Source organism: Epinephelus fuscoguttatus, linkage group LG6, assembly GCF_011397635.1.
Source record: "Epinephelus fuscoguttatus linkage group LG6, E.fuscoguttatus.final_Chr_v1".
Classification (NCBI taxonomy): Eukaryota; Metazoa; Chordata; class Actinopteri; order Perciformes; family Serranidae; genus Epinephelus; species Epinephelus fuscoguttatus.
In genome coordinates this window covers 205,507-228,091 of record NC_064757.1, presented here as the reverse complement: position 1 = coordinate 228,091, position 22,585 = coordinate 205,507, and the positions used below count along the sequence as shown (strand labels likewise).

The 22,585-nt window shown below is 40.2% G+C and overlaps 1 protein-coding gene across 6 annotated transcripts in view; it reads right to left on the bottom strand.

The window, feature by feature from the left end:
• nlrx1 (NLR family member X1) overlaps positions 1-22,585 on the bottom strand; it is a 128,610-nt gene that overhangs the window by 12,358 nt on the left and 93,667 nt on the right. For 3 of the 6 annotated variants that reach the window (XM_049578772.1, XM_049578771.1, XM_049578774.1), the window contains 3 exons: positions 20,638-20,733; positions 18,316-18,402; positions 12,002-12,253 (listed from right to left, as the gene is read on the bottom strand). In XM_049578772.1, the coding sequence (XP_049434729.1) occupies positions 12,002-12,253; positions 18,316-18,402; positions 20,638-20,733 (435 nt within the window). Of the gene's footprint in view, positions 1-1,187; positions 11,437-12,001; positions 12,254-18,315; positions 18,403-20,637; positions 20,734-22,585 lie in introns of those variants that run through there. The other 3 variants (XR_007449519.1, XR_007449518.1, XM_049578773.1) reach the window with 3 other exon arrangements.

Below are 22,585 nucleotides of genomic sequence, written 5' to 3'. Positions count from 1 at the left end.
CATTAAACAGTAGAAGAAGAAAAAGAAGAAGATGTAGCCTAGCGACAGGATGTCAACACAGGGACTTGGTGCACATGCATGAGTGTTTCCACTCCATATTTATTCATAAATGGACAAATATGCCCTGAGCCAGCTTTCATACCAATTTGCCGCTTGCTCCACCTGTCTGTTTCTCTGTCTGTCTGTCAGCTCCATCTGTCATGAGACAAACATGAAAGAAGACATGCAGTTTATTGTGTTTCACCGGTGACGAGCTGTCATGTACGTGCGACTATCACGCACGTCTGCTGCTCTTTATAACTCACTGTGTGAACCTATGTTGCATAATAAAGATTTGCCCCCTCGTAATTTTTAACCGCCCCCTCATTAACTTCATCCTGGCGCAGGGCTTGTCTTAACATCAATCACTGCGTGATTATATAAAGGTAGAAAAATAAATAAACACAGAGGAGGAGAACAGAATATGAAACAGCCTTTATTTCATTAAAAACTAAATGAAAACAACGAAATAGGAGCGCTATTCCTGACCAGTGCGTCAGAAGACATTCAGACCAGGGAAACGAAACAAACAGCCCCATGAATCTCTTTAATAGCCTATAAAATGACGTGTTTTCTCCTGCGGGACGGGAGAAGACACAAAATCAATGCATCTCTATTATTGTGCAGGCATAAATTCTCAGTTTTGCGGGAGCGGGCGGGAGTGGACATACACATTGCGGGAGCGGGCGGTAATGGTCAGAAATTCAGCGTTCTGGTTACCTTTCAGTAACTGCGCAGCTGCACTTGTTTTGTTGTTGGGTGTGTGTGTGGCTCTGCACATCAGTCTGATATGAGTGATGACTTGTGATGATAATGAATATGATGTTGATTTAGATTCAAGCCAGCAAGATGAGTTTTGGTTGTGGTTGTGGACTGGATGTACTTTGTTGTTTGCTATAGTTTGCTATACATCTGTGCGTTTATGTGTAAATAGGCTTGGCCTGTTGTGTGTGAATGTTAGAGTGGGATCAGAGGGGTTAATCTGAGCAAGCATGTGTTCGTGTTCATGCGTGTACTGGAGATGTGACTGTATGGCGTCGGAATAAAAAAAAGTGCTCCGCAATGTTATTTAATACATCAGTAATATTGTCTGTTTCAATGCATATGCCCCCCACCCCCACCGCGTGACTTGAAATTATGCCCCCCCCCCCCCCCTGTTCAGATGCGTTCCGCGGTCCATGATTAAATCTACTAACAAAAGATCACAATTGTGGAGGAGGGTGGGACAAGGTGGTTGTGCCAAATAAACAGTAAGAGTTACAATAAAACTGGACCTAAACTGAGTCTGAACTTTAAACAAAACTCAAACAAAAACCTGACTCTCTTATCTAAAAAAGAAGCTTAACCAAAAATAAATACAGTGGTGGCACCAACCCTAAAACCTAGTGTTTTACAACAATGGATACCTACGTGAATGAAGAAATGTAAAGGGTACCCCGTCTTACCTATGTCCACAAACCTCACCCCACAAAACCTTGTTTTGTGCATCCAAGTTCACTCAACATGTGCAGCAGCTCTAGCAGGCAGAGGAGTAGAGAGTGATCACTGCAGGCATGGTCCTTTTATGCAAGAGCTCTGGATGTGATTGGCCAGTCTGCAAGCACCCACACTCTACAGGTGCAGGCCAATCAGGTTGATGGCACCTGGAGAGCAGAGAGGAGGAGAGAGAGAGAGAGAGAGAAGACCAGGAGGGAAAAACACACGTACAAACACAACTGCACTTGGCCCCTGCCTGGCATGTAACAACCACGCTAAGAGAGCTTGTTTGTGAAAATTAGCTAAACTAACTGGGATTTTATCAATGGGGAAATTGCATTTGAATAAAAAAATCAATGCCACCAATTGAATTAAATAAATATGATGGGAAAGCATACCATATACTGTCAGGATTCTTTAGTATTTTAATAAGCCATTTAACTTTAAATGTATTATTTAATAAACTAAAGTCCAAGACCTCAAGACTACCTTGCTCCCTACTACGTTTGATCTTATCCAGTTGTTTAATAACATTTGTTGGGACATTAAGTGATAATGATACATAGACAGATCTAGATATACCTTGTGTTTTTCATAGCAAGACCCTTCCAAATAAGGATATATCTCTCATTAACCATGAGTTCAATTTTAATTTTGTTTTTTCAGTAATGGGATCAAAATTGGCTTTACTTCGCTGTTCCGCATCATTGCAGATAACAATCCCTAGGTAGGTTACCTTTTCTTTAATTGGAATCCCATAACAGCTTGACAAATTACGGCTTTTAACTGGAAATAAGACAGATTTATCCAAGTTCATCTTTAAACCAGAAACATCAGAAAATGCATTTATACAAGCCACAGCTTCTACAATTTGATTCAGATCTTTAAGAAAAATTGCAGTATCGTCTGCCGGTTGACATAATTTGAAGTTCTTGCCTACTGCATTTATACCCATGAAGGTTGATTTTTTTTTAATCTGAGTGGCCATTGGTTACTAATATAAACAAAAAAAAGGAGATACTGGACAACCCTGTCTAATACCACGATGAATGTCAAACTGACTTGATGTGCCACATTTCAGTTTTACAGAGCTGGAAGAGTTCTTACATAGAGTTTGAATTGCATTACAGAAATATTCTCCAAAGCCAAAAAAAGAGATGGTTTTAAAAATAAACTCGTGTTCAATTGTGTCAAAGGCTTTGTAGAAATCATAAATAAGATTTAACTGTCATCTGGTATTAAATCACGATAATCTATCATATCCAGTATTAGTCAAATGTTTTGCTAATATGTCTTTTTTTGTATAAAACCAGATTGCTCTATATCTATTATTTGATCTAATCTATGTTTTAACCTCCTAGCAAAAATTAAAGCAAATAATTTTGCATCATTGTTCAGCAGACTGATAGGCCTCCAATTTGCTATGTGTAATCTCTCTTTTTTTGGTTTGGGAATTAATGTGATTACTCCTTGCCTTAACGTAGGAGGGAGCTTTAAACATGGCTAGTAGGAAAGGAGCAAGTTTAAGATTGAAAGTCTTATAAAATTCCCCTGTCAAACCGTCATTACCAGGAGATTTGTTTCTTGAAGGGATTTAATACATTCACTAATTTCAGCCAACGATATCTCCTCTTCAGATGAGACTCTAAGATCATCATTTATTTTTCTTGAATCTGCTGAAATATTGTCTAAAAATGGTTCAATATGGGAGGGTGTAAAGGTTGAAGAACATAAATTTTGATAGTTGAGCTACATGTTGAGAGATTTTAGGATCATCAGAGATTGTGCCATTGATAATCAATTTACTTACTGCTGCAAATTCTGCATTTCTAAAAATATCTAGTATTTTTCTTACCTTGCTCAAGCCATTTGCATCTTGATCTAATAAAAGCACTTCTAGTTTTCTCTTCAGAAATATTCTCTAATTGGCTTTGCAAGTTATTCAAATTCATCATCTCTTCATTAGTTAAATCATTACAGTTTTTTGTTTGCAGATTCAAAATATCTCTGATAATCTCAATTTCTTTGTGTTTTTTTCCAATTTGCCATGAATTTACCTTTTTTAAGTTCAGCTCTTCGAATATCATATTTCATTAGTTCCCAAAAGTATCCAGAAGAACCAGTAATACACACTTTATTCCAGTACTTGTCAATAATAATATTATTTTCCACTATGAGGTCTGCATTCTTCAATAACAAGTTATTAAATTTCCAATAGCCTGTGTTGTTTTTCGCTAGAATGATTTTGATGAAGATCCCTTTATGGTCTGTTAGAATTGCTGGTTCTATCAAGATACCTCCAACCACAGGGACAAGATCCTTAGAGATAAGCCAGAAGTCTGTGCGTGATAGTAAAGACATATTCTTATTACTCCAAGTATACATGTTGTTCTGCGGGTTTTTCTGTCTCCAAATATCGATTAAATTCATCCTTATACAAATATTTTCCAGTTCACAGTTAGTAGTTGAATTTTTTGGAGGCCATCAATCCATAATTTCATCAAAAACAGTATTAAAATCACCTCCCCATATTACTTTAACAAGTGGATAAGTTGAGTAAAGATGATATATTTTTGATTCAGTACTTTGAAACAATGCTAAATTGGTGGTCTTATTGTTGGTAGCATAATTATTAATCAAAATAAACTGACTTTGATTCATATCAACAACTAAAATGATCCATCTCTCTGACATATCAGTTTCACTGTGTAATATCTGGCCGTTGAATTTGTCCTTTAATATGGCGACCCCTGCTGACCGATTATTTCCATTGGAAAACCACATTTCATTACCCCATTGATTTTTCCAAAAAGACTCATCTGCTGGACAAGCATGAGTTTCCTGTACAAAATGAAAATCAGCACCTTTACCTCTGCAATATAAATAAATGGCTTTTCTTTTAAATAGGTCTCATATTCCCCTGGCATTTATAGAAAACACGGAAAGAGACATTAGAGAAAGGAAAAAAAGAAAAAGTTCACTCTTTTTAGACTGAGTTTAACTTTTACGAAAGGCTATAGGGTTCTCGCATATTTAACATGTTGAATTAACAACAGCACAGCAAACCTTATTGAACATGTTTGCATTTTATGTTGTAAAACAAGAGATTTTAACAAAAAAAACTATTTCAATTTCACATGTAACCTCATCAGCACCTTAAATGATGTTGATTTATCAAATAATAGTCAAATGTTCATGTAAACAACATTGAGGTCGTTGTGGATTTGCGCTATTTTCACTTTCCTTTTCCATCAGGATGCAGTTCTTTCCCCTCAATAAAAGCTCTGGCTCCACTGAAGTATGCAGACTTGCCCTCTTTTCTTGCCTTCTCCACTGCTGGCGACAGGCAGCTTCTGGCTTCTCTGTCACTGGCAGTGAGGTCCTACTTGAAGCTGTATCCTTTACTTTTCAAGAAGTCGTTCTGTTTCGCAGACTTCCATGTCAGGTCCCTCGATGTTCTCGACACAAATCTTATGATTATCGGACGTGGTCGCACATCTCTGCCCTCCCCGGTTTTCAGTCGACCCAGGCGATATGCGACGTCCAACACAGTTGCCACCTCATGTTTATCCTTCTCTGAGACTACTGCTTTGAAGATTTCTCTGGCTTTGAGCTTAACATTCTCGGCAGGATTCTTAGCAACACCATAAAGGCGAAGACTCGATCTCCGGCTGTATCTCTCTTGCTCAATAGTTTTTCTTGACCATGTTCTCGAGTTGATCTGCTCTTTCGTTGATTTTTCCAGAGAGAATCTCTATGATAGTATTTTGTACTTCAATCAGTGAAGGTTCCGTAGGTGATGAGGTATTTTTCAACTTTTTGGCAGGCTGAGCTTTAGTGGGTGTGTTTTGGAGGAAGTTACAAACTCTGCCATCTTCAGCATTGTAGTCATAAGAATGCATTTCATGTATTGTTCTCTTGTCGCTTGCGGTTTGTATTTCCATATCTTCCAGAATCTTTTGTAGCTCTTGTGTAGCCATCAACTTAGCTAGCTTGATGTTAGCTCTGAGTTAGAAGGCAGACTTACTTTAGAAGTTGAGAACTTGTCAGGAACAAATTATTGTCAATGTAACATAAATTAAGTTCTTGGAGAAACTTGAAGTAGTCGTTTGCTGTGCAAATTGTTGTTAAAAGTGTAGAATTTTGTGAGAATTGCCTTTGCCAAACCTCCACTGCAAGAAACATGTCCACTCAGAGCACCATCTTGGCTCCTCCTTGACAAAATTCAGAGTGAATGGAAACCAGGCTCTTCCCCGTACGTGAAGAGCCTGGTGACACGAGGCTACCCCCTCCCCAGCAGCACAGTCTGCTCTGATTGGTCAGCTCAGTCAGTCTATTGTGATTGGTGCAATGCTTAGAACGTGAATCGGAAATGTCACGCCCCTTACCTTATCTGTCACTGGCGAAGCGACACCGCTGAGGCTAAAGCTAAAGTTAACTATGGCAGCTCAATTTCAGTGAAGAAGCACAAGTTGACAGACAGCTGCGAAACAAACACTGGAGCAGGACGTTTCTCCTCAGTGGTAAGTTTTTATTTTGTAGCCGTCTTGTATTTCAGCTGTAACATGATAACTGTGACTTATCTGACGTTATGGGAACAACTCTATGTCTGTCCTCTGACTGAATGAAGTTGAAAAGGTCTGCTGCAGAGTAGAAAAGGTTTTTAACAATATAGTCAGTTACAACATAACGTGGAAACACCAACAGCAGCACTCAGCTGTTATATGACATAGTGTAAAGAATAACTCATTTTTAATCTAAACAGCCTTATCGATCAGACTAATGGAGCTCGTGTTGGGTATACCAAAGTTAATATAAATTCTGCTTATAACACATTCCCCGTTAAAAACACAAAAGATTTAACCCATGAATTCATCAATTTTACCACAGCAGATTGAGATGACAGCTTTTTGGATTATACAAAAACAAATTAATAGAAATAACTGGTACATTCAGATGTCTTAGCTGTAATGTTTACTGAAACCATTCTACTAAAATGTAGCTGCATTTTAAAATCATCTTCACCTTGTGTTTGTAAGCTACAATATGTACAATGTACCAATGTGTCAGTTTTTCCACAGCATTTCTATGTAAGCAAAGTTTCATAGTAAAACACATGTTGCTCCCTGGATCAGTATTTGTTCTATGCAGTGATGTTGTCTCCTGAGTCTTTATTTGCAATTTATATTCTAACATTTTTATAAATATTTATAAAACAGTATGACTTGTGTCTTTTTTACCCATTAGGTTTTGGGGTAACGTACCAGGTTCCAGTTCATCCTACATATATGATACACCATCCAGGTCTGGAGCCCGACTGTTTGAATCCGTACAGCCCACAGAACATCTAACATTTACAGGTATGACTATGGACACTAACAGCACAGAACTGAAGAAGAGTGTGTTTTTATGACATGTAATGACAATATAATGATTAATTATATATATATATATATATATATATATATAACACATAGAAATGACAAGTAAGTCTTTTGTCAAAAGAACTTTATTTTTAGCACATGTAAAAAAAGAAAAACTACAAAAAAACGTACTAAATGATATACAATAGATAGAAATATAAATATAAACACAGCAGTGTTTTATCTGCAACACTAATAGCGTCTAATTCTTTCCATTCAGGTGTCCATCCCGTTCTGTGTTTGACATGCCAGGAGTTTTCCTGATCCGGCTGGTCACTGCTTTGGTCTCCAGCCGCCCCTTGGCTGAAGTGAGAGTCGTGTAAGGCAACCACTTCCCCCTTTGAAATTCTCTGATACTGGGATGCCAGGTCCTTTGGGCTGGGGATTATGGGGGAAGACTCATTAGGTCATCTAAAGTCTGTAAATTATTGAATTTAAATATTGATTTCCTTGTGTGTAATTTAAGTGCTTCTCTGAATCCACCTTTCTTGTTTATATTTCAAGTGTTGCCACAACTATTTCATATTTTTTATCTGATGTTATTATTTTATCATGGGGGTCTACCAGCTCTGTTTAAGTTTCTCCCTTTTTCACCTTTTTTTCCCCCTGCTCTAACATCATAACAAAGTCAAAGGCATGTGATAATGTGATGCAGAAATATATATTCTGAAGCTTCTGGGACACATCATTTCAGTACTGTAAAATATTTCCAGATACTGTATCTCAAACACAAAAACACATATAATGTCTGTATTACGTACCATTTCTTCTTGGGTTGCTCCGTCAGAGTAGCCCTGATCAGCTGTGTGCTGATCACTACTATCTTTGGAGATGCTGTGTGCCCACTGAGACAGTTTGTGGAGGGTCCTTTTGACATCCTATATCCTACATCCTGGAATCTGGCTGTAGTAGGGTTGGGTCGGTTCTCGGTAATACCAACTCGGTCCGGTACTCCGTCTTGGACCGGGTTTTATTTTTTGAGACCGACCGGACCGCATACTCGGGCAGAACGTACGCAGAGCGGACGCTGCGGAGGTCCGCCCGGTAAAAGTGAACGTCCACAAGCCCTGTGCGCGCAAAGCACGACCGCGTAGACTTCGCTCCGCGCACCAGTGTCACACAAAAGACTGTTCGGCATGTATTTTTCACATCACGGGGATTTTTCACGGACATTTTTACACGTAGTCCGCTCCGCTTATAGTAAGCCCGAGTCTGTGAGCATCTGTGTCTGCCTCTTCACCAAGCGGACAGCAAGCAGGAGAGAGAGGGGGTGGGGCGGGGACTGAGCTAGGAGGTGCGAGTGCGCATGCGCCTCTACTGTAGCCTGGAGTTTGTTTAATAGTCGATAATGGCGGACAATTTAGTCTCGACGAAATCAAGGAATGCACCACGATGGCGACACTTTGGCTTTGAGCCAGACAAAGGAGGCAACCCTTGTTTGCACTGATTGAGTAAGCTGCAAAATTTATTTGTAAGGAATAAAAGAAACAACTTGTTACTGTCACTCTGTTGTCCTATGGTCATTTTCTCATACCGACCCAACCCTAGGCTGTAGTGGAGAGGTGTTGGGCACCAGGGCCCTGCTGTGATGTATTCTAAAAGACAAAGGAAAATTAAGTATCTGAAACGGATATTGTACCAAATGAAACCAGTCAACATTAGGGATGGGGATCGTTAAGATTTTATTGATACTACTACTTTTATCAGTACTTCTTATTGCTTCTTTTTCATTTCTAAATAATTACTTTTTAGAAAATATAATGATTTAAAAAAGAATACATTCAGAACAGGATAACTGAATATTTCGAATATACCTTAATGTTTCTAGAGCAGCAACAGTAATTTTTACAACAGCAACATTAATTTACAAATAATATTCCTGACATGACAATACTGAGTGAAGTTTATCTATCCTCTATCCTGCTGTCCTCCTATCCTCTGTCCTCATGTCCTGTTCCCTCTCCACTGATAAGTATCAGCCTAATTTTACGATAAGTGTCAAACTAAGTTAGTCTACATACAAGCAGCTGTCATTTGAGCTTATTAGTAACAATTCGCTATCAGCCAAACTAGCGTGCTGTCTAAGTAAGCGTGTAAGACATAAAACGTTTGATAAAAGCCGATTCACAATCAAACACAGAGTACAGCCAAACATTTTGACAAATAAATGCAGGTCTGATTGCTGCCTGTCGGCTAATCACTCGAGCAATTGGCAGTTAGCCTAACTACTCAGATCAGGCATCACTCATAGACATGTTGAAACTTACGTCAATACGGACATGCTGCAAATTGTTAGGTCTGTTAGATTCTCCACAATTTCATTGTTAAATTCATCTTCCTGAGACTAGCAGTGTGACTTACTGTGTGCCAAATAGCAAAAGCGTTTCAAAACAATAGCTTAGCCAGTTAGCCATGACCTACAGCTGTAACGCTGTGTAAAACACGAGGAAAAGGGAGAAATAGGTCCTCCTTAAAGTCGATTCACAATCATTTGCAAGATCAGAAACGTATTACACAAAATGTTTGGATACTACTGTAACTTGTGGTGTGATGTACCCAGAGTTGGGTATAACGCGTTACAAAGTAACGCGTTAGAGCACTTTGATTACTTTTTGCAGTAACGAGTAACCTAACGTGTTAGTTTGCTGTTTGAGTAATAAAATACTTAATTACATTTTCAAACAAGACATCAGTTACTTCCGTTACTTTTAGAACGCTGGTCCTTCAGCTCCGAAACAGCAACGGCTGTCGTTTGGTTCTAATAACGGAGATAACGTTAAACCTATCAGTCTGAAAGAAGCCACAGAGCTTGTGGCTCGCTACATGGCCGGACAAAATGCTGCCATTGTCTACGGTGGAGTAGGACTCACTGACAGACATATTTCAGACTCAGGACTTGCATTATGCCTGGTACACGCTACATGCTGGTACTCATCAATTATCCCCGGTCGTCTTTTACGGCGTGTGTGATGTCATCGGGTTATTCTTGTCCTATTTTTATTACCTTCACTATTATTTGAGTCACTGTGTCTGTTCATGTGCCAGTCGACATGTTGTTGTAGTCACCTAAAAGCGTCAGCAGATGGCAGGAGCTACATTTGAAGCGCCATATGTAAACTATCAAGCTACTGTATCTTCCACAGGAAGTTCTGACAAATGTTTCAGTATAAAAGCCTATTTAGAAAATGGAGGGATTCTCTTAGTCGAGGTTATAAGGGGCTTTTAATTTGAAACAAGTATTAAGTTTGAAATGACGGTGCGATATGTTAACTTTATAAAGACAACGGAGCGGATAAAAAGTAAATATATAAACACACAAAGGGATTAATAAATAACGGACTGTCTATAATGTAGTTTCTTTCAAATGAAGCTGGGAGCTGGGAGCTAATGACAGTAATGTTAACTCAGCGGGTTGACAAAGTGCCTCTGCTGTTTCACAATATTAAAAACGCTGGGGTGTTGTTGTCATACAGTTGTCTACGGCAGCAGATCACTCTGTGTTTCTACTGGTCAAAGTGACGGCTGTGATGGGAGAACTGAATCTCAGTGAAGGGCAAGTGGTCCATAACTTTAATTTTGGAGACAAAAAAATGTAGGCTTAGCGCCCTGTGGTCCATTGCCCAATAGGAAATGTAGAATACTCAAAAGTATTTCAAAAGTGCTTGAGTTACTTTTCTCAGGGAGTAATGTTGGAAGTACTTTTAAAGTAATTGTGTTACTTTACTCAGGGAGTAACGCAGTAAAGTAACTGGTTACTTTTTTAAAATGTAACGCAGTAACGTACTTTGATTACTTTTAAAGTAACCCTTACCCAACACTGGATGTACCAAAAGCTACGGTAGCAGCTAGCTAACCTTTGCCGTCTGAACTTGTAGTCTCGACCACACACTTGTTTCGCACTGGACTGTTTTGTGCACAACATATTTCAGTTTAGAAATCATTTTCAAATGCATTACTTTCACAAGTTCCCAATTCTTAAACCTTGCGGAGAGTGTAGCTGGTTGTTGGGTTTGCAGGAGAAACCATGCTGACTGCAAACTAACTAGAAGCTAGCGGTTAACACACGCTACAACACGCACAAGTTCACGCTAATCTACAAAACAAACGCACATCTTATTATTTGTATACTTACATGTCCCTCATCTGCAGGTATTCCACGCAAAGTTGGAAGTGACCCCTTGTTTAGAAAAAGTCTCCCAACTAATCCTGCCTTATACTGACCGAGGTTGGAGAAACAGTCAGTCTCGAAATGGTTAGCACACACCAACAGTTTTTTGCCAACTGTAGCTGGGACGTTGCCTTCAAAAATGAATTCAATCCACGGCGCTCTTCTGTCCTCTGCAGCTGGGATCTCTGAGAAGGTAGCGCTTTATCTGGTGGGTGGAGACACTGTAGGTATGCTCTGATGGGATGGGGTGGTGGGTGGTGGGTGGGAAATTCAAATGTACCGGCCAATGACGTCATTGTCTGCGCCGAATTTGACTGGCTCATCTGGAAACTGCAGGTGGGGTACTTTCAGAAATCCGTATCTCACTTGACAAAGCATGGACAGTCTTATTTCACAGTTTGTATGCGTGTGGCAGCACCAGAGACCCAAAATAACACCCCAAATCCCAGAAAAAGTGAGTTTTTCATAATATGGGACCTTTAAAAATATATATAGCATACTGTTTTTTTGGTGATCCATAAGTAAATAAACAGACTGTTGTACTTGCATACAGTGTGGCTCTGCGGATGCTCACGCTTGTCCATTTTTGGATATACATATGGGATATACACACCCTCCGGTTCCCAACCCAAGTCCCTATGGACTGAGCTACTGTCTGTCTGTTTATGGCTTTTCATCTTACTTGTTGGGATTAATGATGTGAGCTTGCTTTAAGGTAATACAATCTTAACTGTAATTTTCCATATGAATGCAAAAAAATGTTAGACAACTTGATTTAAAAAATGTACTAATATGATCTTTGAGGGGGACAGACTGTGACACTCGTGTGTATGTCTATGGCACCCAAAATGAAACTACATGAATAGAGCCACGGATGAAGAGAAGAGCTGCTTACTGCACAGTATGAAGGCTGGGATGTTCCCTGCAGGCATCCACTAGAGTCAGGGCAGCATTGTCTCCAATGTTGTTATAAGCCACATTGAGCTCCTGGAGTGCTGTGTGCTGCTGGAGCTTCTCAGCAAGCTCCAAGGCCCCCTGGTCCCCCAGCCCAGTGTGCATCAGGGTCAGGTGTGTCAGGGACTGGTTCTCTGGTAAAGCCTCCAGCAGGGTGCAGGCTCCAGACTCCAGCAGGGGGTTGTCACACAGTCTGAAAAACACATTACAATAAGAAAACGTTGTTAGTCTTCTACTCTACTCTATGCTTTAAAGCCCTCTGTGGCAAATTGTGATTTGTGATATTGGGCTTTAAAAATAAAATTGACTGATTGATTGAATTGATACTCAGAACACACAGTACATGCAGGCCTGAGAGGGACACAGAAAGCCTGTGACTGTGACGGACTAATGGACTCTGTATTATGGACAAACTTATGGTGGTTTCACATGGCAGGGGTACATACTTACAGTAAACTGAGGCAACAGCAACCTTGACCATTTAAGCTGTGCTGGTACGGCACAATTGCTTTACCCTTGGGATGTACCCATTGTGAAATTCTGGCCTGCCAATGTTTTGTTGTTGTTTATTTTGCTTTTGCTGTTATGTATTCCCCCTCTTGTGCCAGGAAAGCAAAGAAACGTCCATTAAAAAAATAACTGATCAGTTTTAAAGTCATTCAGTCCTTCATTACACTACCCCTACTAAAGAAGAATGGTCTTGACTCCTCTACACTGAATAACTACCGCCCTATCTCAAGTCTGCCATTTATAGGTAAAATAATAGAGAAAACTGTCTATAAACAACTCAGTGATCTTCTAACCAAAGGTAACCTGTTTGACTGCTTTTAGTCTGGATTTCGAGCTAATCATAGCACAGAGACCGCGCTTATCAACGTCCTAAATGACATTCACCTCAACACAGATGCAGGCAAAGTTTTAGTCCTTGTCCTACTGGACCTGAGCGCAGTATTTGACACCATCAACCATGACATACTCCTGGATAGACTTGAAAACCGGGTAGGCCTATCCGACACAGTACTACAGTGGTTCAGATCCTATTTACAAGATAGGGACTATTTTGTTTCCCTCAGCAGCTTTACATCTGATTGAACAAGCATGAAGTGTGGTGTCCCTCAAGGGTCAATTCTGGACCCACTCTTATTTATTTTATACATGCTTCCATTAGGCAAGACGACACACAGATCTACATATCTCTCTCCCATGACGACATTGCACCAGTTAACTCCCTACTGGACTGCATGGAACAAATTAATAACTGGATGTGTCAAAGCTTTCAACTAAACAAAGACAAAACTGAGACTATTATTTTTGGAGCTAAGGAAAAAAGGACAGGTGTTGGTGTCCAGCTCAAAGCGCACTCACAGGTCAGAAACCTCGGTGTCATTTTGGACTCAGACCTAAGTTTTAATGCACACATTAAGTTAATAACCAAAGGAGCCTATTTTCATCTACAAAACATAACTAGAATTAAGGGTGACATGTCCAAGCATGATCTAGAAATTCTTTTCCATCCAGCAGATTAGATTATTGTAATGGCCTGTTTTCTGGACTTTCCAAACAGGCACTCAGACAACTCCAACTCATTCAAAACTCTGCTGCTAGAGTTCTGACAAACACCAGGAAGTTTGCTCATATCTCCCCCAGTCTTAAATCACTACACTGACTGCCTGTTTCATACAGAATAGATTTTAACATCCTGCTCCTAGTTTACAAGACTCTTGATAGCATGGATTCAAAATACAGTACAGGCCAAAAGTTTGGACACACCTTCTCATTCTTCATGACTATTTACATTGTAGATTCTCACTGAAGGCATCAAAACTATGAATGAACACATGTGGAGTTATGTACTTAACAAAAAAAAGGTGAAATAACTGAAAACATGTTTTATATTCTAGTTTCTTCAAAATAGCCACCCTTTGCTCTGATTACTGCTTTGCACACTCTTGGCATTCTCTCCATGAGCTTCAAGAGGTAGTCACCTGAAATGGTTTTCCAACAGTCTTGAAGAAGTTCCCAGAGGTGTTTAGCTCTTGTTGGCCCCTTTGCCTTCACTCTGCGGTCCAGCTCACCCCAAACCATCTCGATTGGGTTCAGGTCCAGTGACTGTGGAGGCCAGGTCATCTGCCGCAGCACTCCATCACTCTCCTTCTTGGTCAAATAGCCCTTACACAGCCTGGAGGTGTGTTTGGGGTCACTGTCCTGTTGAAAAATAAATGATCGTCCAACTAAACGCAAACCGGATGGGATGGCATGTCACTGCAGGATGCTGTGGTAGCCATGCTGGTTCAGTGTGCCTTCAATTTTGAATAAATCCCCAACAGTGTCACCAGCAAAACACCCCCACACCATCACACCTCCTCCTCCATGCTTCACAGTGGGAACCAGGCATGTGGAATCCATCCGTTCACCTTTTCTGCGTCTCACAAAGACACGGCGGTTGGAACCAAAGATCTCAAATTTGGACTCATCAGACCAAAGCACAGATTTCCACTGGTCTAATGTCCATTCCTTGTGTTTCTTGGCCCAAAGAAATCTCTTCTGCTTGTTGCCTCTCCTTAGCAGTGGTTTCCTAGCAGCTATTTGACCATGAAGGCCTGATTCGCGCAGTCTCCTCTTAACAGTTGTTCTAGAGATGGGTCTGCTGCTAGAACTCTGTGTGGCATTCATCTGGTCTCTGATCTGAGCTGCTGTTAACTTGCCATTTCTGAGGCTGGTGACTCGGATGAACTTATCCTCAGAAGCAGAGGTGACTCTTGGTCTTCCTTTCCTTGTCGGTCCTCATGTGTGCCAGTTTCGTTGTAGCGCTTGATGGTTTTTGCGACTCCACTTGGGGACACATTTAAAGTTTTTGCAATTTTCCGGACTGACTGACCTTCATTTCTTAAAGTAATGATGGCCACTCGTTTTTCTTTAGTTAGCTGATTGGTTCTTGCCATAATATGAATTTTAACAGTTGTCCAATAGGGCTGTCGGCTGTGTATTAACCTGACTTCTGCACAACACAACTGATGGTCCCAACCCCATTGATAAAGCAAGAAATTCCACTAATTAACCCTGATAAGGCACACCTGTGAAGTGGAAACCATTTCAGGTGACTACCTCTTGAAGCTCATCGAGAGAATGCCAAGAGTGTGCAAAGCAGTAATCAGAGCAAAGGGTGGCTATTTTGAAGAAACTAGAATATAAAACATGTTTTCAGTTATTTCACCTTTTTTTGTTAAGTACATAACTCCACATGTGTTCATTCATAGTTTTGATGCCTTCAGTGAGAATCTACAATGTAAATAGTCATGAAAATAAAGAAAACGCATTGAATGAGAAGGTGTGTCCAGTACTGTACATCTCAGACATGCTAATACCATACAAGCCCACTAGATCTCTACGGTCACCAGAGAGTGGCCTTTTATCTGTCCCCAGAGTCAAAAATAGACGCGGCGAAGCGACCTTTTGCTTTTTTGCCCCCCAGAGCTGGAACAAGCTTCCTTATGATCTCAGACATACTCCCTCCACTACGTGTTTTAAATCCAGACTGCAAACATTTCTCTTTTCACGCGCTTTTGATTAGACATCACACTGTACCCCACCCTTTGAACCATCCTGGAGCTATTTTATTGATTCTATCTCTCATGAATGTGTGCGTGTCTATGTATGTGTATATCCGTCTAGGCATGTATGTTTGTGTATATAGATGTATCTGTGTATACGCATGCATGTCAGTTTGTACGTGTGCGTATACGTACATTTGTTTTTTATACTGTTTTCCTACCTCTTGTTATCTTATTGTATCTTGCACCATTGTTTCAAATGGTGTAGCACTTTAACCTGTACTTTTGCACTTTGAACTGCATTTCGCCTGACTGAAACTGTGTATCTGTGAAGCACTTTGAGTTACATTTACTTGTATGAGAAGGTGTTATATAAATAAACATGATTTGATTTGACTGTTTGAGCACAAATTCAATCACAAATTTATGAAACAACCTTTATAAAAAAAAAAATAAAAAAAAAAATACATATATATATATATATATATATATATATATATATATATACACACACATATATATACACATATATGTATGTATGTATGTATGTGTGTGTGTGTGTGTGTGTGTGTATACATATCACACTTCCTTCTCTATAACTAAAATCTTTTTGTATTTTGCTATGAAAACATCAACAAATTTCACCTTCAAACAGCTGGATTTATTGAGGTTTCTTGCCAAAAACTACATTTTACAGGTCTGCGACTCTGCAAGGATTCCCACCCACACAGGGTTTATAGCCTGCAACTTTGTACCAGTCATTTAGAATTGAAGAACTGGATGAGAGGCGAAACCAGTCCAGTTACCTATGATATAGCACTTACAATTACCATGACTTGGATGACTGAGAATCTTCACAGACAACTACATTTTAACACATCATCACCATCACCCTTGAGATAACTATGACCTGGATAAATGAGAATATCCACAGGCACATTAGAATTAGCCTTAACCCAAAATTCATTTTCACTGAACAGAACATGAACGCATCATAATGTAACTCAATGCAACCTCTGTCAGTAGACAGGTCTGGCCACTGGCTGCTAACGGCTAACGTTGACTAGTTCTTGTCCTGCTGATGTCAACACAGATTTGTTGCTGACAATAGAGCATTATCAAGGAAACAATAGGTCGTCCCCTGACGTCCTCTTTTGGTTCGTCTCCTGACACGTTCATATTGAGTGTATTGTGTCCTTTCGTCCTGATGGTGTCCTGGGGAAGACCTCTGTTTATCCAAAACACATTTCTATCATCCCTGGGAGATAAGGATTCCGTTAATCTGGAGCCCTGCTTTTTATCCGATGCAAAATTAATGTGACGCACCAGAAAAACATCTGCCACTGCCATCAGTGAATGTCATCTTGGCTTATAAAATGGTCCCCATACCCATTGAATGTCATTGTAAAAGGTGCCGTGTACCTTGATGACATGTTGTGGGTGTGTTGATTCACACAAACTACAATAAAAAGGCTGTCGCCCGCCGCTCTACATCTCAACAGCTAACTAAAATTTTGAGTGTCAAACACCTTATTTCCTGCATTCTGGTGAAATGTTATGCGCCAGTTAATGGTGGAAATGCCTTTATTGTGTAAAAAAAAGTAAGTGTTTATAAAGTCCATATGCAAAAAAAGTCTTTTTATTTGTTTCTCACATTATGCATAACAGCAAAACATAATTTGTGGTGGCCTTACTTGTCCAACAGGCTTTACTGTAGTGCACAATGAGATGTCAGATTTCAAGTCAATCAGACTCTCAGTTTAAGGGTCATGGCCTTTAAATTTTTCAGCTGTTAATTATAGTGCCACAATCAGGCTGATTGAGATCAAATACAATGCAAAGCATCTGGACAACATTACCAGTTACGGTGCCAAGTTTTAAGTCTCTAGCTCATTCCAGCTCACTGGGGAATTGTGCAAAGGTGTAATACAGTATTATGCTTAACAGGCCATGTCCACATGCACCAATCAAACTCCCACCTCAGTTCTATGAGTACCAGAGCTGCAAGGCAAAGAAAGGATAGTGAAACTCTTAACACCATGTTTTGTGTTGTCTTACACTGGTAATGCATTTTGTTGCACAATAGAAAAAAAAACTTGCTACTGTACTGTAGATGGTACCTCCTCACTTTAGGCGGGATTCGCCATAGTGATGCTGCATGAAACTGCTGTGACTTCATCCTTAATATGATACTCAATCTTTAATTGGCAACCATGTAGAGGAATGTTTGCACTTTTAGGCATAGTTTTGTGGGCTGACATTTTGGGTTGAGTGAATAAAAAATTGTGGTCACTATTAACAGTAGTCTGGCTATTTGAAAATGAGGGGTTTGTGCAGACTGTCCTGTGTTGTACAACTTATGATTCTAGTGATCATTCCCTCTGACCAATCAGTGGTCTGCAATGTTTGAACTCCACCTTCTAGTATCAGCTCAGCTTGCTAGCAACCTTAAACAAGGTGGTACCAAAAACAATACAAGGTGCCAGGTAGTATCGAGCACTTATGTAGACCAAGAAAGAGTGAATTGAGTTGAGAGGAGACATGCTGTACTGTAGAGTGGAAATGTGTTTCAACAGTCCCTGCTGCATAGGGTCAAGGTGCAACATAAAATTGTCCATGTTTATCGTGTTGAAACATTTTAAAATGACATAGCAGATACACAGGCAAAAAAGAAACAAAGACATGTATAAAAATGTAATCTTACTGTAGAGCTCTGATAGAACTTTTGGGGTCTAGCAGCAGATCTCTCAAGAGGATGCAGGACTCGGGACCCAGGCTGTTAAACTGCAGACTGAGGACAACAAAGACAGGCAGACACAACAATCAACACACACACACAGCAAACACATGCCACGAGCATGGGAGGCATTCAGAGACAATTGGGCGAGAGGCAGGGTACACCCTGGACCGCCAAGCGGAGTGGATCAGAATGAAAGTCTGCAGAGCAGACCTGTCACTAATTTGAAATTCAATGGTTTATTGGAACATAGTTAAATTTTAAACTATAATGGCCTGTTGAAATTCAAAATTTACAGTCTGCAAGCACAACTGACAATTTATTTAGTTTAAAGGCACAGCAGAAGTAGGATGCCCCAGCAGAGGGTGTTTTATATACACATATATACAGTATATATATATATATATATATATATATATATATATACACATTATATATACAGTACAGGCCAAAAGTTTGGACACACCTTCTCATTCAATGCGTTTTCTTTATTTTCATGACTATTTACATTGTAGATTCTCACTGAAGGCATCAAAACTATGAATGAACACATGTGGAGTTATGTACTTAACAAAAAAAGGTGAAATAACTGAAAACATGTTTTATATTCTAGTTTCTTCAAAATAGCCACCCTTTGCTCTGATTACTGCTTTGCACACTCTTGGCATTCTCTCGATGAGCTTCAAGAGGTAGTCACCTGAAATGGTTTCCACTTCACAGGTGTGCCTTATCAGGGTTAATTAGTGGAATTTCTTGCTTTATCAATGGGGTTGGGACCATCAGCTGTGTTGTGCAGAAGTCAGGTTAATACACAGCCGACAGCCCTATTGGACAACTGTTAAAATTCATATTATGGCAAGAACCAATCAGCTAACTAAAGAAAAACGAGTGGCCATCATTACTTTAAGAAATGAAGGTCAGTCAGTCCGGAAAATTGCAAAAACTTTAAATGTGTCCCCAAGTGGAGTCACAAAAACCATCAAGCGCTACAACGAAACTGGCACACATGAGGACCGACCCAGGAAAGGAAGACCAAGAGTCACCTCTGCTTCTGAGGATAAGTTCATCCAAGTCACCAGCCTCAGAAATGGCAAGTTAACAGCAGCTCAGATCAGAGACCAGATGAATGCCACACAGAGTTCTAGCAGCAGACCCATCTCTAGAACAACTGTTAAGAGGAGACTGCGCGAATCAGGCCTTCATGGTCAAATAGCTGCTAGGAAACCACTGCTAAGGAGAGGCAACAAGCAGAAGAGATTTGTTTGGGCCAAGAAACACAAGGAATGGACATTAGACCAGTGGAAATCTGTGCTTTGGTCTGACGAGTCCAAATTTGAGATCTTTGGTTCCAACCGCCGTGTCTTTGTGAGATGCAGAAAAGGTGAACGAATGGATTCCACATGCCTGGTCCCCACTGTGACGCATGGAGGAGGAGGTGTGATGGTGTGGGGGTGTTTTGCTGGTGACACTGTTGGGGATTTATTCAAAATTGAAGGCACACTGAACCAGCATGGCTACCACAGCATCCTGCAGCGACATGCCATCCCATCCGGTTTGCGTTTAGTTGGACGATCATTTATTTTTCAACAGGACAATGACCCCAAACACACCTCCAGGCTGTGTAAGGGCTATTTGACCAAGAAGGAGAGTGATGGAGTGCTGCGGCAGATGACCTGGCCTCCACAGTCACCGGACCTGAACCCAATCGAGATGGTTTGGGGTGAGCTGGACCGCAGAGTGAAGGCAAAGGGGCCAACAAGAGCTAAACACCTCTGGGAACTTCTTCAAGACTGTTGGAAAACCATTTCAGGTGACTACCTCTTGAAGCTCATGGAGAGAATGCCAAGAGTGTGCAAAGCAGTAATCAGAGCAAAGGGTGGCTATTTTGAAGAAACTAGAATATAAAACATGTTCTCAGTTATTTCACCTTTTTTTGTTAAGTACATAACTCCAAATGTGTTCATTCATAGTTTTGATGCCTTCAGTGAGAATCTGCAATGTAAATAGTCATGAAAATAAAGAAAACGCATTGAATGAGAAGGTGTGTCCAAACTTTTGGCCTGTACTGTATATATATATATATATATGTATATATACAGTACAGGCCAAAAGTTTGGATATATATATATATATATATATATAGAGAGAGAGAGAGAGAGAGAGAGAGAGTATATATATAGTAGAGTAACATACAATTCTCAGCATTATACAAAAAACATTTCCTTTGAGAGGTCTGTCCTTGTTATTCACTGCAAACCACAACAGAGCAGTTAATTGATTTGATCTCACTTGAGGTTATGTGTGTGTCTGAAGGCAGGCCACAGCATCTGAAGCATGTTATGAGTCAGGAGACAGGAGGACAGGTCCAGTTCTGCAAGGTGATAACTACAGGAAGACACCAAAACACATGTTTAAAAAATCTATTACAACATTAACCATACTATTTTTTTGCATTGAAAATGGAGATGCCCTAACCAACTCTAACGCCGGAATTCCACTGGATGCGTGTCCATTGCGGAATGGCAGCGCTGGTTATCCGCTGCGTGCTCCGCCGTCCGTCAACACCCCCAGGCTGCATTTGCTGTGCGGAGCGTGCAGCTCCGCCAGACAGCGGGAGTCACAAGAACCCATGACATCTTGCAAATTCACGCATAATCGCGCGATATAACAAGATGTAGTTTCTATAAACAGAACCACAAAACCAGAGGAGTAGTAGGAAGACATCTCGGTGCACCTCCATGATTAACATCTCCTCATCCATGGTGTCAACGGGGTGAAATGATGTCTGAAAACCTCTAACCTGTTGACTTCAGGCCTGCCTCCGCCCATTATGACGTTTTCAAAGTGTAGTGCAGGGAAATATGATCCGCCGTGAACACTGTGCACTTTATTTTGAAAATTAACCGGATGTTTTATTTTGTTTCTGTGCATGACTTCCTGCCCCGCATGATCTGCTCTGTGCTGAATTGAGCTCCGGCATCCAGCAAAAATAGAAGTCCTGCGTATCTGTTGCGGAGGGCTCCGGAGCGCCGCAGCTGTGACAGAGCCGGTGTTGTGTCCCTACTGGTTTCCAATTTAACTGGTTTCCTTACCGAACAGCCGCAGATGTGCTGCGCCTCCGTCAGCAGATTCATCACAAATTCACAAACATACACAACATATTACTGCCGATTTTATTTTTTTTTTTTAGAACTTTTTATTTAAGCTTTTTCAACATTTTACAGAACACTCAACAAGACATTTCCTGACATACCATACATATATCACATCACAAAAAGAGGTGGCACGCAGCAGAACCAGCTGCCACAGAAACAAATGAACAACCAGATAGTCAATAAGAATTAATAAACAAGCGACAATAATGGAGAGAAAGAGAGAAATTTCACTCTCATTTCACTCCGCTCATTCAACCCCCAGATATCTTGAAACACGAGACCATCTACGATCAAAAGTGTCCATTTTCAGCTGCAGACTGGCCGTCATTCTTTCCATCAAATAGACATTTTTCAGTCTCTGGGTCCATTGACCTATAGTTGGAGGTTTTACGTCTCTCCAGTTTACTGTTATCATTTTCTTCGCTACTAGTAAGAGAATCCTCAGTGTATATCGTTGCTCGGCATTGTATACATCTTTGGGTATGATTCCTAACAAAAACAACTTTGGTTCTAAAGCAACATCTATCTCCAACATAGTATCAATCTCCCTTTTGATGTCATCCCAGAATCCTTGCAATACTGGGCAATCCCAAAAGATATGTGTGGTGTCTCCAATATTTCCACAGTTTCACCAACATAATGCAGCACTGGAATTCTTCACATACGTAGAAATAATAAGGGGAGTATTAAAAAATCTAATTTTTACCTTCCAATCGAATTCTTTCCATAGTTGACTATTAATTCCCTTATGGCATCCTGCCCATATGTCATTCCATTCAGAGTCTTCAATTATAACATTCATTTCTAGTTCCCATTTTTCTTTAATATATTCTGTATTTTGAGAGGTGTCCATTACTAGTCTTTTGTATATGTTAGATAAATGTTTTTTTGTTGGGTGTTGTTTCTCCAAAATATTAATTAGGTACTCTTCTATCTCATTGGGGTCATTTCTGACCATTTCCTTTTCCTTGTGATTTGTGACATAGTGTCTGATCTGGAGGTACCTGTAAAAAGTATTCAGTCAAAGCCTCTCTTCAATTCTCTTCTAATATTCATATCTGTTAGTAGTGATACATTAAGTC